The sequence below is a fragment of the Centrocercus urophasianus genome, unplaced genomic scaffold (genome assembly GCF_019232065.1).
Source record: "Centrocercus urophasianus isolate 14NV4802_14NV808 unplaced genomic scaffold, USGS_Curo_1.0 seq_7, whole genome shotgun sequence".
Classification (NCBI taxonomy): Eukaryota; Metazoa; Chordata; class Aves; order Galliformes; family Phasianidae; genus Centrocercus; species Centrocercus urophasianus.
Window position 1 is genome coordinate 72,718 of NW_024885310.1, and position 18,356 is coordinate 91,073.

At 36.4% G+C, this 18,356-nt stretch overlaps 1 protein-coding gene across 4 annotated transcripts in view; it reads right to left on the reverse strand.

The window, feature by feature from the left end:
* Window positions 1–18,356, reverse strand: part of LOC122170479 (leucine zipper protein 2-like) — a 221,439-nt gene that overhangs the window by 16,369 nt on the left and 186,714 nt on the right. For all 4 annotated transcript variants that reach the window (XM_042837342.1, XM_042837341.1, XM_042837339.1 and 1 more), the window contains 2 exons: window positions 7,747–7,821; window positions 4,181–4,345 (listed from right to left, as the gene is read on the reverse strand). In XM_042837342.1, the coding sequence (XP_042693276.1) occupies window positions 4,181–4,345; window positions 7,747–7,821 (240 nt within the window). The remainder of the gene's footprint in view (window positions 1–4,180; window positions 4,346–7,746; window positions 7,822–18,356) is intronic.

An 18,356-nucleotide genomic window follows, 5' to 3' on the forward strand; every position in this document is an offset into this window, starting at 1 on the left:
ATACAACCAGCAACAGAACAAAGAACAATTACCAAAAAAATCCCCCACAAAGGAAAATCTAAAACCCAGATAAAATTTGTAAAGAAGCACAGAAGAAGGCAGTAACATCATCTTCTGCTTTCAGTAACCTTGCTCAGTATTTGCAGTAGAGGCTCAGTATCTATGCTCTCAAACTAACAGTAAGCTTATGTTTAACCTGAATACTAAGACATACTAACACAATAAATCATGTTCTTGAGTTACTACATGACCATTCCAAAATGCTTTTCAGAGTGACCACATTTTCAGACCTGTACCTTCTCTGAAGAGTTTCACAAGCTCTCATTCCTTTGCACCCCACAAGAACACTTCTGTGGGCTTAATACTGATATAACATTACCTGATCTCATTTTGATTGGGCATGATTATTTCTAGATGAAAGAAAGATGGGACACCACACTTCCTACTTTTCTGGATTTTTTACATTGATCAGTGTATACTGGTACCTATAATAGTCACAGCAATAGAAGCAGAGGCAACAGCTCTTGCAGCAGTTACTACCAGGAAAATGTAACTTCTTGTAGATTTTTAAATCTTTTCAAAATATATTCACAAATGCAACATCGGAATGATAGTTCCCCTACATTTCTACAGAAGGGCAGTTCTCATTCTTCAGCCTGTTTCCTCTGTCAGAACTTGGACACACATGGTGTTTGTTGGTGGTCTTTCATTCCAGCCATGTGCAGTAGGGGACTATGGGGCTGTTATTTTCTTCTTCACAGTTTGAAATTCTTGGCTATTTTTACTCCTAGAACACTGCAGTCCACAAAACACACAAAACCACAGGGCATTTATGAAGGAATTTATGTGGGGAATATGCAAAAAAATGTTAGACAAAAACACCCTAGAGCAAACTAGCTGCCATTATTCCGCTATTCTTTTAATTGCACTGCCCATTATTTATGTATTCAACCTTGCTACTGCAAATAGAAGCTGTTTTTCTGCTTCATTTTCATTAATATTCTGAATGACTCAAGCTCATTTTTTCTTTGCATTTAGGGCACAGGTATATTTACACTGCACAGCCAAAGAAGCCAAAGATATTTGAATGATAGCCATCATTATAAAAACTGTATTAATTTAAGTGTAATGCTACCCTTTTCCAGAAAGGAAAATTAGAACAAATTGAGTAAGAAAGCATTCCACCTAGTGAATCCATATACTTGAAAACACATCTAAAACATCAGAGTTGTTCCATATGCCAAGCTACAGTTAATACAGAAGAGGCCTCAATTGGATGTCAATACCAGTACTCTGATTCACAGATGATCCCAACCCATGTTCCCCACAGCAGGTAGCCTAGTTGATTTTCATCCATTAATGATAATCTACCTAGATGTACCTAAATGGCTGTAAAGCTTTGAGTCCTTAGGCGGTCATCTAGAGATCAGAAATCTTCCTTTCAAAGATTTCTAGCCCTCTTCCTTCTCCCCAGTGTGTCACAGGGATGACACAAGACAGTTGCAGCTGCAGCTGTTGCATTTGGCAACTCCAAACTCACTTGGGAGCATTCTCCACTTCCAGTAGACAGACAGTTACTAGCTGGGACATTATGGTGTGAAAAGAAACTATGGAATACAAAGAATTGTCAACAATCTAGAAAGATCAAGACCTCATAGTTCAGGATTAATGACCACCTTTCTTAGTTTTTTCCTTTGTGGGGTTTCCTTTGAGATGTTAGTGGCAATGAATTCGCATGCAGACAGCCTTTGGGAACTGCTTTCACGAGTGAAATCTGTGTTATGATGGCTACAGGATAGGTAAAATGGGTTTTGTCTGAAATATTAGTGCCTTCTCTCTATATTTTTGTAAATTGTACATGGTAAGGTGTAGCAAAATGCACTACTATTAATCAATTCAAGGGAACTAAACTTTTGATTTTAGTGATTTATGTGCATTTATGCACTAATTTTTGAATCTCTTTGCGTTTATCTTACAGTCTCTTGAAAGAAAAAAAAGACACTTTAGCAAATCAAATCTTTATAATGAACCTTCACAAGAAATTTGGAAATTTATTTTCCTAATTATCCTTTCTGCATCATGTTCTTATCTTAAACATCTTCTCTAGCAAGCACTCATTTTGTGATTTCCAGCTCTCAATACAAAAATACAACCTTCTTATTGCCACTGTTTTTAGTGAGAAGTGCCCCAACCTCACAGATGACTGCATATCTAAGTAATGCAGATGTCATACACTTCCATGGATTTAAAATAAATGTGACTATTTTAGAATAAACTTCTTATGTAGGATGAGAATATCTTAGAAGGTATTTACCAGACAACTGATAATTTCTTTCCTCAAAGTTCAACTGCATCTCAGTTACGAGATGCTCATATGAATTTCTCATTTTCACGTAGGAAAAATAATCAAACACAATTACACTTACCAGAATACGAGCCTGGTATATTAAAATATTTATGCAAATGTGATAGAGAAAGAACACTGTCTGTAGTTAGAACAATGTAGTTAGATTGACTTAGTCTGCAAGATTAAAAAAAAAAACAACAAGGAAAAGATACATGAGAATGGATATTATTCTTTTAAAAAAATAAGAAAAATGCCTTCCATAATAAGGCTTGAATGCAGACATTCTGGACTGGCTATGCTGACTTGACAACCTATTTTACAGTAGCAGATTTCAGTGGTTTTATAATCACAGATAATGCACAGATTTATAATAATGAGGTATCAGTGTGAGGAAGAGCAGGACTCAGAACCATCATTTTTGCAGATGTTTTCATGGCATATGCCATGTGCAGAGAAATGTGAGCAATGTCTATTAAAGCGGGAGCATAAGTTATTCAAGCACTCTTGTGATACAAAGAACTCAGACTGCTACATAGAAATATTGCTATATTTCATAAACTGGAACATTAAACACAAAATCAATTTGATTATTGACTGGAAAAAGAATGGAGATAATTTTGTTTTTCAATCAAATGTCATAAATTCTGTTCCAAACTCTATGTGTATTCCTTTGCTGTGCCAGGGACTATATGCTCCTGAAATCTCAGTCTGCATATCCTTGAGTCCATCCTTCTTCAGAATGGAGAACCAGTTGTTTTAATCTAAGTGAGGTCTAATATCCTCATGGGCTGTTACTAAATAATAAGCTGGTTTCTTTCTGGAGGTAATGGTTTACGAAGTGAAGACTTCTCACTTTGAAATAGTTAAGGAACCTACAATCAATATGGTAAGAGAAGCAACATGAGATCCAGCTTTATAATCATATTCAACTTTCTGACATTACATTTCAGTTTTAATTACATAGAGAAAGATTTCTGATTTTTGGCTTCAATCTCTGTACTAATGGTGCATATCAACAGCTGCTATAAAAAATTACAAACTGACTGTGAGTTGGCAATCTCTTTTTATATTTCACGAAAGAGTTGTAGAATTTAAGGGAAAAATGAAACAAATGCTCCACCATCCTGCTGTAAAATTTTCTTCCTTAGACTCAGTCTAAATGTACTGAATCACACGAATAGATGAGCAAAATGCAACCCTGGAGATGGAAATTATCTGAATATCTGTCTATCACTGTATATCTCAACTGTGATAAAATGCTTTCACTTATAGAATCAGAATGCTTTAGAAACCAGTTTTTTAATCATATTTACTCCTGAACTGTTGTTCCTATTTCCTGGATGTATTCTGCAAATCAAATATTCCCTGGCCTATTATTGCAGCCCTTTCGGCAAATTCTGTTTGAACATACCAACCTGCTTTACTCTTCTATATTGGCTTTGTCATGGCTTTTTTTGTGAAAAACAAAAAGTGCCTCACTGTTCAGTGCTGTAGTACCACAAACACATTATCAGTGCCTGGCAGGTAAATAATCCCATGAATTTCCATTCTTGCTTTAGATGTAAATCCATCTTCCTCGTAGATTTGTTATGCAGACACAGCTCATTTAGCAAGCAATAGATGGAATTCTGCTTCTCAGCAAATAAAAGTACTCATTTCCCAACACTGTGAAACTTTACTGATACCAAAATTTGGCTTAGAATTATTAGAATTGGCTTAAAATTCATCCTAATCTTGCAATGAATTTTGAATCCTTCTTAGTTCCAGTTTGATGCTCTTACAGGACAAACTCTCACAGATACTTGAAAAAAAAGAGCGAGGGAGATACAATACCTTGGTGCTTATTACTGGAAATTGAACTTTTGAGCCCTCTGTAGCTGAGGATGTCAGCTTCTCTGTTGGTTTTGAAGGGATTCGATGTATAGCAGTAGGTTGATTGCGCAGAACGGAGGACAGGCAAAACTTCACAGTGTCCTTGAGAGCTTTCAGCTGTGAATCCTGGGGAAAACAAGAAAACATCACTTCTCTGAGATGTGTAATTATGAATGGAGCCACTTGCTTTATCTTTTTGTATTAAGGCTAACATTTACAAATAACAGCTGCTATTTCTTTCCATTACTACTAGCACAATTATGTGTTTTTTATATTAAGTTACTGTGCACTATACACCAAAATATCTAAAAAGTTCTTGCATTGTTCCCTTTTATCTCTGAATTTTATCTGTATTGGTTATTGCAAATACTTACTGAATTCTATTTTATCATTAAAGGAACAAATATACCACCTACCAAATCTCATCATGTCCAGATTTTTACATATAATATTTAGTAGAGAGAAGTAGACACTTGCAAGTACTGCAAAGACATAGACTTTGCATGGAATTTTGCCTATAATGTTCAGGTTAATTAGTATTTTTCTACATTATAAAGACTGATTTTAATCCCACAGAAGGATAACTACACTCATGTATATACATGTGCCTATTATGCTTTTATGCTGTATAGCAGGACTTCCCACCTGTTAAGGCTGTGATTTGTCCACATCCATTACTGTACTTTAAGCCAATCTACACCTTTTAATTGGTGAATTGTTCTCATAATTACATGATAGTGTCTGTAGCTTGAGCCATAATACTGCTGTTTTACTCATAAATAAAGAGGTACTCATGAAAGCAGCAGTCTGACACTGAACAAAGTTGAGGCAATAAGAGCAGTGAGATAACTACTCACTGAGGAGGTCCCATTTTAAAATCTTTGTTCAATCACTGCAAGTCGTTTGGAGAATCAAATATTATTTATTGCCTTCATCACACTTGTCTCAGGGGGAGTTAAACAGCATTTGGCCTTAAAAAAATCTTGCTTTTGTTCTTGGTATTAAAAATCTACCTATAAACACATAATACAACCACACATTTTGGCCTTTAAAGATTTTTTTGAAGGACTCTGAGGCATATCATGACTAAAGCTGATGGGAAATACATGCATATGTAAAATAGTGCATGCTACATTTTTCAAATATTATGTATACAACGTTAAAAATATTTCACAAATATGAATCATGAACAATGAGATATGGTACACAAAATCTTGTTTTAGTTTACTTGCTAAGTAAGTATTGTTAGATCCTATGTTTTATGTCAGATAAACCTCCACTAAATTCAAATAGGGAATGTATCTTATAATTGAGAGGCTCTGAGAAAAATCAGCAAACATTTAGTAGGGAATACTTCCCTACTACTTTTGTAGGGAAGCTTTTATAAAAAGGGCTCTTCCAGAATCTTCCAGAGATAAGTAGACTCTTGACCCCAGGAAGAAGTTAAGGTAGAGGTGTTGGTCCTCAGAAATTTATCTCCAGATAATTTCCTCCAGATAATTACTTATCCTTTCACCCCCCTCTCCTGTCCTTCAATGCTTGCTTTGCTATGGCTATGGCCAGTCATAAATACTGTCAAGATGATATGCATGTCTTTATGTTTTCCTCCTTATACTTTTGAGACGAGACAGAGTTGGACTTAGTATAGAACAAATGGGGCTGTAGCAAAACAAAAAATGTCAGGCTTCTCAGGATCCCATCATGGGAGTTAGAAAAACGCTGCAGTACGAATACACAAATGTGAGACATTAAATCTTCTGTCTGCACAAACAATACTTAAAGCAAATATTAAAAACAGAAGTTTCATACCCTCCCAAAAGTACAATACAGTTCTATGCCAATTTATAGTCACATTTTGAGACTCGGTTACTCAATTAATCTTTTCCAGTACAGCTCATGTTCTGAAAAAACACTGTTCTCTCTACATCAACCCCATTCCTACTGCACATGCTAACTTCGTCAACATCTTCACTGCACTGATCTCCAACTGTTTTTAGTTCACAGAGAAAAACTCTTGACCAGGGCAGAAAAGGTATTTGAAAACTTAAATGATCTTACTATTCTGCAGTGAGAATAAGCATGGGCACTGTGTCTCAAAGAGCTTTTTCACAATTCCACTTTTATGAGCTTTGCACTTTTCATTCTCTATTTCCATGCCTCTTTCTCATCACAGAATCATAAACCTTGGAAAAGACCAGTAAGATTATTGAGTTCAACCTTCAACTCATTCCATCACCACCATGCCCCCTAAACCAAATGAACTATTGACGCCATCCATGGATTTTCTCAACGGTAATTTACCAGAAGATGATGCCAGTCATGAGGAAAAAACCTGAAGAATTATAACCTAGCATAAATTAAAATTCCATAATGTTTACTAGGAAAGAAACATAGGGTCAGAGAAGTCAGTTGAGCATGCTGCAAGCCCCCATTTAATTTGCAGACTGGTTTACTACTCATTAGAAATTCCTGATGTCAAATGCTTTTTGCTTTCTCCTTCACAGCTGTCCACGTTATAATGAAAGGGTACATTTAGAAGACTTTTTTTCCAAGTATTCTCCCCTTGTCATTGCACTAAACAGCAACTGGCACTAGTGAGAGAGCATGCCTGTGAGTGTGTACGCATGTGCAAAGTGAATACGATTACCCAATTAATATGAGGAGCAGGTCACTTGAATGTACTTGCAAGAAACAACTACTACATGGCCAGCAATGCACACAGGTTTGGATAATGCTTCTGTGATTACTGTTTAAGTTGAAGTAAATCCTCAGTTACTGTGGTACTGACAACCAGAAAAATACTTTAGTGAAAAGGTAATAATTCTTTAGAAGCCTCTGAGACCTTTTCAACCTGATTTTTCTCTTCTGTCATGGTTTTATGCTCAAGTCCTGGGTACCTGCCCAGAAGAGAAGAACTACATTCCCCAGGGGATTTTGCAGCCACGGAGAGGAGATATAACTCCTGGCAAGGTCACCTGATGCACTCTTTTTCATCTGCTCTTCATCGTGGGTGCTGCCCGTCTCCCTGCTGCTCAATTGGACTGAGTATCTCAGCTTTATGGTGAGATATCCACCTTTTGGACATTCTCTTTCTCTCTCTCTCTCTCTCTCTCATTATATTTGATTTATTAGCTTCAATTCTAATTGTATTGTATTATAGTGTGTTATCTTGCATTCCGATACTGTATTTAGTAAATTAGTTTGTTTCTCCTCAGATCGTTGCCGCTGTTTTTAATTATTTTGGGGTCTCCTGTACCTTTTTTTTTTTCCTGGAGGCGTGGATCCGCAGATCCCTCCACCCCACTGGTCACGGAACTGGGCCAAGCCAGCCCATAAGCCGTTGACATCTTCTTAAAAAATCTGCAGCTTTATTTAACATCACACAACATTTACTTCCACTGACTTAAGCCGAGTGCGTGCTGTTAAACACATACCTAAACTTCTGCAATATTTTCACTTGTTTTTGTCAAGCTATGTACAAACATTCACAGCTAATAAACACGCTTGCATCATGTCACACTTCTTACCTTGTCAAGGGCTGCCTTTTCCAATTCATCTTTTGCAGCTGCTAGTTTCTGTTCCAGATCTGTTAGCCGTTGTGCCTGTGGGAATAAAGAAGAAAAAGCAAATGTAATCTTGGCTTTTTAATATATTAAAATTTATTAATATTTAATAAAATTTAAAAAAATTACATTGTAACTTTTCATCCCATAATTTTTCACGCAGCACATGAGAGGAAAAATGTAAACTTCATGGGTAACACACATAATTTGATTCAGAAATGATTGCCAAAAGACAAAAGGATACTATTTTCCCCAAAGAAAATGTGTATTTTTATGTATGAACTTGAGTCTGCACCATTTGTATGAACACAAGTTTACTTTTTAATTTCTGTGCCAGAAGAAAAGTAATTCCATGCATGTACTTACAACTGTGCCACAGTATTATTCTGAAAAAATAATGTTCAAAGATTTAATTAATTTGTTCATTTATCTCACTTCTTTTTCTAATTAAGCACACGATTTTGTTATTTTAAACAAGATATTAAAATCAATGTAGGCATAGAACAGAGAAATCACCATCAAACATTCATAGACATTGAGCCCCTTATGAGATGTCACTGCCTGCTAGTACACAAAAGGTTAGCTCCAAATTTGTTTCTCCACCTTCTTCCTTTGAGATGCAAAAGGAACATTCACAGGAATAGTGAGTTATGCAGCTATATAGTGAAAAAGCATTTGGGGAGCTCTGGATTCAAAGTCATCACACCCAGTGTGGGACGACTGATGCCTTTTACACAGCACAATACTATTTGCCTGCAGGGTCCTTTGGGAGGAGAGATCTCAAGAGATGATGCCTGCCAGCATTAGGCATAGGTTGCACTGTCTGACCAAATGACGAAAGCCTGCCATTCGTATTTCCCTGACTACATGAAGAACCACTTAGTCACATTTTAGAACAGGATCAGACCTCAATCTGGGAATTAATCAGAGCCACGGTATTGTTACTAAGAAACCTGTATGGTTACACCATATTGCCTTCAAACAAAAGTCAACCTCTTTCTCAGATGCAGGGAAGTCCCTTTTGAATGAGTTCTGTAATTTCTATTGCATCACATTTCTTTGAGCTGCCACACACGCAAAAAAGAATGGACCACTGGTTTAGCTCATCAGCACGGAACACAGCAGCCAATATAGAAGAATTTACTGATTTCACTTGATTTTGCATAGTTTGCCTTGACTTATCACATAAGAGGAAAACACTTAATTTTTCATATCATTAACGTTTTGATTCTTGGTACTTACGAAAATATTTTTTCCCTAGTTATACAAATTTCAATTTCACAGAAAGAGAAACAACATTTGAAAAACAGTATGTATAATTAAATAATTTCAATTTCCATTAAAAAGAAAATTATGCAAAATACAATTTTCATAGTAGATGAGAGGCCAGCATGGCATCTCTGATGGCGTGCATCACAAATGGTTTAGAATTACATAGAGGATGATGGATTGTCACTTGGTCAGTCAACTTTTCCATTCAGCACCGTCTCTGAAACATCAGAAGATACAAATTTCAGGGTGTTTGGTTTTCTTAGACATGAATTATTAGGTAGCTGGAAATCTAGGTAGCCGATATGAAGAAGGTACCAGGAGCTACAGGGAAGAAGCTACTGCTTCTTTCTTGTCACAGCAATGTGTCGTGACATTATTCTTGGTGAAAATGCAGTCATATCAAAATGAAATTTGCGGGAAAGTATTTCATTTATTTAATGGGTGCCTGCCATTAGAAAGAATGAAGTAACCTTACACGGACTGAAAACACTACTCACATTAAGCAAAAGATTTTTTTGTTTGTGGAGGAAAGGACAAAGGTATGTATTAATACTCTTCCCATGGGCATCATTTATCAAATCTTATTATTTTTTTGTGATATCACAGTATCTGACTGAATGGTCTTTATCTGCATTTTTCAATTTTGTTTGTTTCATTTCACAGATTACTGAATCAAAACGCCATTGATACAGTGGAAATGAAGTGACAATAAAATTCTGGCATTAAAAATGTTTCTTTTCTGGAATGCTCACTTAAAAGTAGTGATGTCTATTTACATCTCGATCCCTGAACTGCAGAATGATCAAATTTTTTCTGATTTTTTTTCTTTTTTTTTTTTTTTTTGCCTGTGAAGCCTGAATTCTTACTGCAATTATTTCACTGCTATTTTCAGTAAAAATATTTTGAAGGAGCCTGTTCAATCATTGTGGCCTAGGCCCTTCATAAGGAACAAGTGCAAAATACAAGGCCAGTTTTCATAAAGAGGTAAAAATTTTTGCAAAGCTTGGTCTGGGAAAACTTAAAACTATCTTTTCTCTTGGGCATTCTTGTAGAATATTCAATGGCTACATCAGGTCTTACTGATAAAACTGAGATAAATTGATTCTTCATCCCCTTCATGCCCCGTCCCTGGAGGTGTTCCAGGCCAGGTTGGATGGGGCCCTGGGCAGCCTGGTTTAGCATTAAACGTGGAGGTTTGTGGCCCTGCATATGTCAGGGGGATTGGAGATTCATGATCCTTGAGTGCTCTTCCAACCCTGGCCATACTGTGATTCTGTGATTCTGTGAAAGAATGCGATGAGCAATTACTGTCTGTGAAGCGCACTTTTCCAGATCAAAGGAATGTATTTACACACTGTGAATTACATTACACATAGTGCCCATACTTAAATTCTTCCAGGCATAATATTAAAAAATAAAGAAGAAAAAGGAGAGGACGAATGTGATTTCAAAGAGAAAGAAATCCAAAGTGGTATAAAATGTATTTCTAGCAAATAATTGAGACCAGAGTGAGATTCTACAAAGACCAAAACAATATAAAAACAACACCTGTATGTGTTTGGTGTTATGATTTTGGATGTCCAAGAATTTATAATACCTGTACAATAAGTTTCAGATCAGGTGAGGGACAAAACAGCATGGTTACAAATAATGCACATCCATTAGAAATAGATGTAATATTTTCAACTGCATTTTATTTTACAATAAACCTTAAGTGTTTGAAAAATAAAATTCTAAGTTTACAAATTTTTAATTTATAATTTATTATAGTGTCTAAATAGGACAACTTTTTAATTGGAAATCACTTAACTGGAAGATGGAACAACTGCTTAATTGAATAAATTATCCAGTAAACAGTAGCTTCTATGTTTATTCCGTAAGCATTATTAATATCCTAGAAATGCACAGATTTGCCTTTCAGAATTGTACCGTTTATTGCACAACCGTACTGTTCTCAGAAGATAAATGTAACCGAGAATAGCACTTTTTGGTAGCTACACCATTTAATTACTACTAAACCTTACGTATGACATTTAGGAACACTGAGTTGTATTTCAAGCACTTTTAAACAAGAATAAAAATCAGTAACAAATAGAATTTCTATAGAATCCCACAGATTGTATGTTTTTTTGATGCTCACTGCTGCCACAATACTTTAATCTCTCATTCCAAAAAGGAAATAAGGCCTTTGTCAGTTTAATTAGTAGAAATTTCACACTACCTTCCCCAGTCCTCATGCTTTTCCTTGACATAAATCCAATTATAATAAAAGCAAAATGGAAGTTTGCTGGGGTGTCATTGAAGTACTTTAGATTTAACTAAAGAAAAATAATTATTTCCCTGCAGAAACAAACTCAGAAAACATACACGCACATTACTATGTTACAAAACATACACGTGACATTACTAGGGATGTTTACGTATGGTCCTCTTTTTAAAAATTCTTTTTTTTTTTTTTTTTTTTAATTTTAAACCTCTCTTTTTCCTGATATATACTTACATAAGGTGTACCAATCCTACTATTTTCTCTGACCCTTAGGCAGTTTGGACTTATTTAACGCTTTATGTGACAATATGTTTAAGCTTTTAAACTCTACTGGACATATACAAAAGCTTTATTATCCTATTTAGAAAGTGTGAATGTCCTCATCCACTTCAATGTGATGTTGATAGAAAAACTCTGCTTATTTTGGTGAAAGCTGGACCAGGACTGTAAATTAATTAGCAGCTGAATGCTATTCAATGCCTGTTAAATCTAAAGCTGCAACTGCTAGATTTAGTTAAATTCAACTCTCGTACTGGCTATCGAGTAGCCTTGTCACTCAGGAACTCAGATTAGCTGCTTAAGATTGCAATAATGCCTAATGCAAATCCACATTCTTAAGGCTACATACAGAAACTTTCCTAATAAAAATTATCAATTCATTAGAAAATTCATAACAGTTTTTTAAACTTATAACCACATTGTAAAAAAATCTTGCCAACAACAAGCTAATGCACCTGACTTACTGAGAAAATTCACATTACTGAGAAAATTCACATTTCATGAACCTGTGTTTTCCCAAACTGCATGAAACTATTAAAAAACAGAACAGTAGAAGACTCGGTTGAATAAAAGACACCAGTAAATGATGGTACAAATACATCATCTGAAGGTGTTCAAGGATAGAATGGATGGGGCTCTGAGCAGCCTGGTCTAGTATTAGATATGGAGATTGGCAGCCCTGCCTGCAGCAGGGTGGTTGGAGCTTGATGATCCTTCAGATCCCTTCGACTCAAGCCATTCTGTGATTCTATGATCATCTAACATCCTTACCAGGAAATATGTAAAGTGATAACACTCCATTTTCTTACATGTCATATATTGTTATATCAAAAAACTTCCTGTGTGTGCAAATAACATTGGAAATATTTTTTCAACATTTCCTGGACCCTTAGTCTGCTACCACATAGCCAACATTAACACATTTTTAATAATTCTAACGTTACTGAAAAAAATATATACAAATAACTAAAATATGGCATTTGAAATAGAAAATATGTAATAGCAAAATATATGTTTAACAGTGAAAACTTCATAAGGAAAAGCAACAATCTAGATAAGACTTTCTAAATACACTTTTCTGAGCCTTGCAAATAACACTATACTGCTACTCAGGAGAACAATAATTAAAAAAAAATAATAATAAAACCCACCACCACCAAAACTCAACTAGTCAGTGTTTTTTGCCCTACTTCAAAAGGAATCAAATTAAAACAAACTAAAAAAAAAAAAAAATCTTGCGCTTCATGAAAGCAAGTATTTAATCTACAATGATAGAAGACACCAAAATATCCTTATGCTAGCTGTCCTATCTCAACAAGATAGTTATCTCAAAAATAATCAATCTTTTCATCTATCAATTACCAAGAAAACATATCAGCCAGGTATTTATGCAACAGAGGTAATATGCTTCACAAAAATCAAAGAATCACAGAATGGCTGGAAGGGACCTCAAGTATCATGAATCCCTAACCCCCCTGTGACATGCAGGGCCACCAACCTGCAATTTAATGCTAGACCAGGCTGCCCAGGGCCCCATCCAACCCGGCCTTGAACACTTCCAAGGACGGGGCATCCACAACCTCTCTGGGCAGCCTGTTCCAGTACCTCGCCACTCTCTGGGTAAAGAATTTCCCTCTGATGTCCGACCTAAATCTCCCCTCCCTCAACTTAAAACCATTTCTCCTCGTCCTACACATATCAACCCTTTCAAAGAGTTGATTCCCCTCCCCTCTGTAGGTCCCCTTTAGGTATTGAAAGGCTGCAATGAGGTCACCCCGCAGCCTTCTTTTCTCCAGGCTGAACAAGCCCAGCTCCCTCAGCCTGTCCTCATAGGGGAGGTGCTCCAGTCCCTTGATCATCCTAGTGGCCCTCCTCTGGACCCTCTCCAACAGCTCCCTGTCTTTTTTGTACTGTGGGCTTCACGATTGGACTCAGTATTCCTGATGGGGCCTCACAAGAGCAAAGTAGAGGGGGACAATCACCTCCCTGTCCCTGCTGGCCACCCCTCTTTTGATGGACCCCAGGATTCCATTTGCCCTCCAAGCCGCAAGAGCACAGTGTTGGCTCATATTAAGTTTTTCATCTATTAGGACCCCCAGGTCCTTCTCCACAGGGCTGCTTTCAAGGAACGCTCTTTCTAGCCTGTATGGATGCCTAGAATTCCTCCAGCCCAAGTGCAAAACTTTACACTTTGCTGTGTTGAACTTCATCAGGTTCAACCGGGCCCATCTTTCTAGCCTCTTGAGGCCCCCCTGAAAAAATCAAGTTACCAAGTGTAATTTTATTGTCTCAGAAAATTAAAATATTAAAAAATCCAATTCAATAATGATATGCCTTAAAGTCTTGTCCTACATCCAATAAGAAGACAGATCTAATTGCAAATATTTGATAAACTGAAAAATAAAATTTTATGTTCAAGAGTGGTAACATCCACTAGAAATACTCACATCACTATAAAAAAAAAAAAATCCTTCAGTGAATAATCAACAGAAGCATTATAATTAAAGTATAAGCCTCATCACTTGGAAAAAAACAAACAAACAAAAAAAAAACTAGCAACTCCAAAGACTGAAATACAGTATGCAGCAAGAGCTACAGAGATCCTGAACCACATAGTTTCACTTCAGCACTTAGTCTAGCTCTGTATTAGTCCAACTACTACAGAGCAGAAGTATCTCAAGGAAGACCCCACAGCCTCGCACCTTCCACCTCTCCCTCTACATGTTATCCTATAGAGCTCTTCACAGCCCAACACATCAGTCATCTAAGTGGCAAAACAGAAGAACAACCTGGTCGCAAAATTCATGCTCAATCCTAATATATCTAGACAACAAAAGCTGAATTCTGTAATTTCCAGAAGTCAATATATAAATAGACCAACCTTCATGTGATAACAGCTTCAGACATAAAATCTACTATATACTTTCTCAGCCATCAATGCAATTGCTTTTAGGAATATACTTACAATTTTCTTCCTGCCATTATGATTACTTTTGGCAAATAGAGATAGTCCTTGAAAAAAATCCACCTATATTCTAGCAAATCATGAAAACAGTAACTACAAATTATCACATTTCAACAAGAAAATTTAGCTCTCCTCAGTAACACCATCCCGGTTGTCATACATCACCAGACACAACAACTTCTGTGGAATAGCATTAATTACTCATTAAGCTATTAAACATTTAACTTCACTGATTGTGTAATTACCTTGAACTGCAAATGCTTTGAAAGTAGAATGTCATCAATCTTACTGTCTGGCTTTCCATAAACTGATGCACACATATGGAACCAGAGCATGAAATGCAAACCACTCCGTATTTCCAGGCTTACAGAGAACCTGATCTGCATGTACAACCACTAAATGGCTTACCTATTACTCACAAATATTAAGCAATAAAAAAACAAAGGCAATCATTCCTTAGCTAAAGATAAAGAAGAGCATCGTGCAACACTCGTAGTCATGACTCCTTCTCTTGCTCAAAGATCTTTACTACAAGAGCACAAAACATAGTTCAAAGTAATGACTCAAAATACTATCACTCAGGTCATGTCTCAAGGTTGGGGTAGATTTCACAGGATCCCTTTCACACCCTATTACTTAAGCCTTTCTTTCCAAATTTTTTAGGTATTGTTTTAGGCAAAAGATTATTTTTTCATCTAATACTACTGTGTAATTACAGACTGATAAAAACTTTTCACTTTGTGATTTCTCCTTCGTTCAGTTTGTACATCATTGCTTTTACTGCTTTATATAGTGGTACCAGGCTTTAGGGCCCTAATCCTTCACATGCTCAGCAAATAGATGAAAAATCTGAAGACTGAAAAAGAACAAATGTGATGGTCATGTTCAGAAAGAGAAAAAGAAGAAAGAGATCATGACTTACAGATCTGTTATCATAACATTCATTTTTGGAAAAATACTGGGAAGAGTAATCAAGCCACCTCTCTAGAGGACAGTTTTATTTGCTGCATATCATTCATGAACAGAACAATGAAGTAAACATTTACTCATCAAATGCTCTGGTGACATCAAACCTCTTTGTGTCACAGATGATGTTTTTTTTGCTATATTTATCTTGACAAACTGGAGAAAATAGGATGATATTCCCTAAAGAAGAGTGCAAGATATTAAATACAGACAGGAATAATCACTAAAACAAACACAGAATATAAAATGGCAGGGATAGATGACTCAAGATGACAACACCACAGAATGTGTCATGTCTTTGTAAAGCAGAGAACACTGTGGGTACAGAGTACAAAAATGTTTTTACTCTGCTCAGTGTGGGTGAAATGACCCACACTGAGTTAGACTTCTGTGGCCACTTCAGGGCATTGCAAATGGGAACAGACCAAAGGAAACACGTTCAGATGAGAATAATGCGCAGCCTTAATGGTGTGAGAACTAATATTGAGAAGCAGAACTAGAGAAAAAAAACATAAGCCCAATCTCAACAGATATTATTTTAATATGCAGGATAATAACTGCAAAATATAGTTATGAAGAGAAAGGAAAATAAAATTACTTCCTAAGTCTATGTGAAATGGTATGGTAACATGCTGATTTCCATTTCAGTAAGGCACATTCAAGAGAGATATATAAAGACATTTCTTATTTTTAAGACTAGTAGACCAAAGCAGGAGAAAACTTGCATGGCCTTCTAACTTCTGCTCCTTGCAGGGAAACGATGGAACAGAGCAGATTAGGAGAAACAGACGGGTCTCACACAGTCTGCCTCTGCTTAGCCACTGCTCCCCTCCTCTTTAAAACCTGCCTGGGTGCTGAGCAGCACCCAGTACTCAGATGTGTCCACAGAGCTAGGCTGGAGCCATTGATTCCTATCTCTCCCAGCTTTTTCTTCAGAATTAAAGCTGTGGTATTTTTAATTAAGTGCCCATGATTGGTTAGGAAGATAAACTTCTGAATGTAGGCCAGTGTTGCACAGCCAAACTTGTGTCTGTCAGATGGCAGAAATATGGTCTGAATCCATCCTTAAAAGACAACTGGATTGATCCTGAGAACATCTGTATCTGAGAAGCATGCCCTGTCTCTTTGCCTTCAGCATTAAAACTGAAACCAGATGATGTCTATGTCAGTAATAACCTTACTCAACACTATCTTAGTCACTTCAAAGAGGGGTCTGCAGAGCTGGGAAGTGGGGAGCTGAAGGTGAGCCTGGTGCCTTGAAAACCATTGCAACAACTGAGCAGTGAGATGGCCATCTTTCTCTCAGAGGAATAATCCATTGTAGAATCACCAGTGTACTGCAGCTACCCATGTGCTATTGAGTAGATGGCAATAACACAGGCATAGCAATCATGAAATTTTGGGCATAAAGGGAACAAAAAGTGATGTAGCAGCAGCCACAGACTGACAAATGTTTTACACGATAAATGGTGCTGCAGACTACAGAAGAAGAGTTAATGTTCAATGGCCTCCCTAGCCTCCCACCCAGGGAGGTGGTCAAGTCACCAGTAAGTTGATGATGCACTGATTCGGTTGTCCTCATAAATGAGTGGTTAACTATATATTTTGCTCCAGGACTTAAAATTACAGAAAGAAAAACAGATTAAATGGCAGATGAAATACCTATTTCTGAAACTTTTAAGCAGAATCCTTAGGAATTCATCACAAAGCAGAAAACAAATACTGAAGTGAACCACTTGCATCTTGTACATTGAGAAGAACAAAGTTTTCAGGAGTACAAGAGACTTACACAAACTGATATCAAAAGTCAATGCTGGATTTATTTTTCTTTATCTGACATTCATATCAAACATTCATACAATTGTGTTTCAGGATCAACAACAAAAAAATCTGTAGATCCTTTCTAATTAAGTAAAAATGTGACTTCAAGGAAAATATAATCAAATGATGGGAAAACAGGGATTGGAGAAGAACTAAATTTGGAAACAAGTGGTTATGAGTGACTAAAACAAATGTAGATTTCAATTTAGCAAATCGTTTAAACTTAAAGAGTACTTTAACTGAATCGAGGATTTAGGATAACTACTGTAATTAAGAATGGACTCATTTAAAACTATCAGGTTCCCACTTGCAAAAGTAACTATAAATTTCAAAAGATGACTGAAAATTTAACATTAATTCTTCCTTATTTTGCTTGCTATAACACAAAGTAGATTTCCAGTCCTGTCAGTTTTTCAGTGTTACCACTCTACATGTTTTAAGAGACTGAATGCTGAGAAAGAGTTCAGAACTCAGATTCTAATGACAACAGATACACTGACAACAAATATAGTCTTGAGCACATCACCTAAACTGTTGTGTCTCCTTCTGATGTATGGCATTATATCATACGTATGGATACATAGGAAAAGACACAAGATACATATGTATAGACATGTCACATAATCCAATACACTACAATGCACTTTGAAAACATAGTAAGAGTAAATACATGCAAAAAATGAGGAATTCATGTTGTATTTACTACCACTTTGTAAGTTACTGTCTCACAATGCTACAACCAGACATAATCTACCAATTCATTGGAGTATAATAAAGAGCCGTCTTTCTCCCAGCTCTTCCTCTTCCTTTCCCACTTTCCCCAAAGCTCTAACTAGAAGTCTTATTGACAACAGTTAAGGTTCTTAAAGAAGGTTCTCATTAAGGTTGATTATTAAAAACACAGTTCTCAGTGTTGATTATTAAAACAAACAAACAAACAAAAAAACCCTCTTGTTCTCACAAATATCTTCAAAATAAATAAATTCCATAACTAGAGCCCGGGGG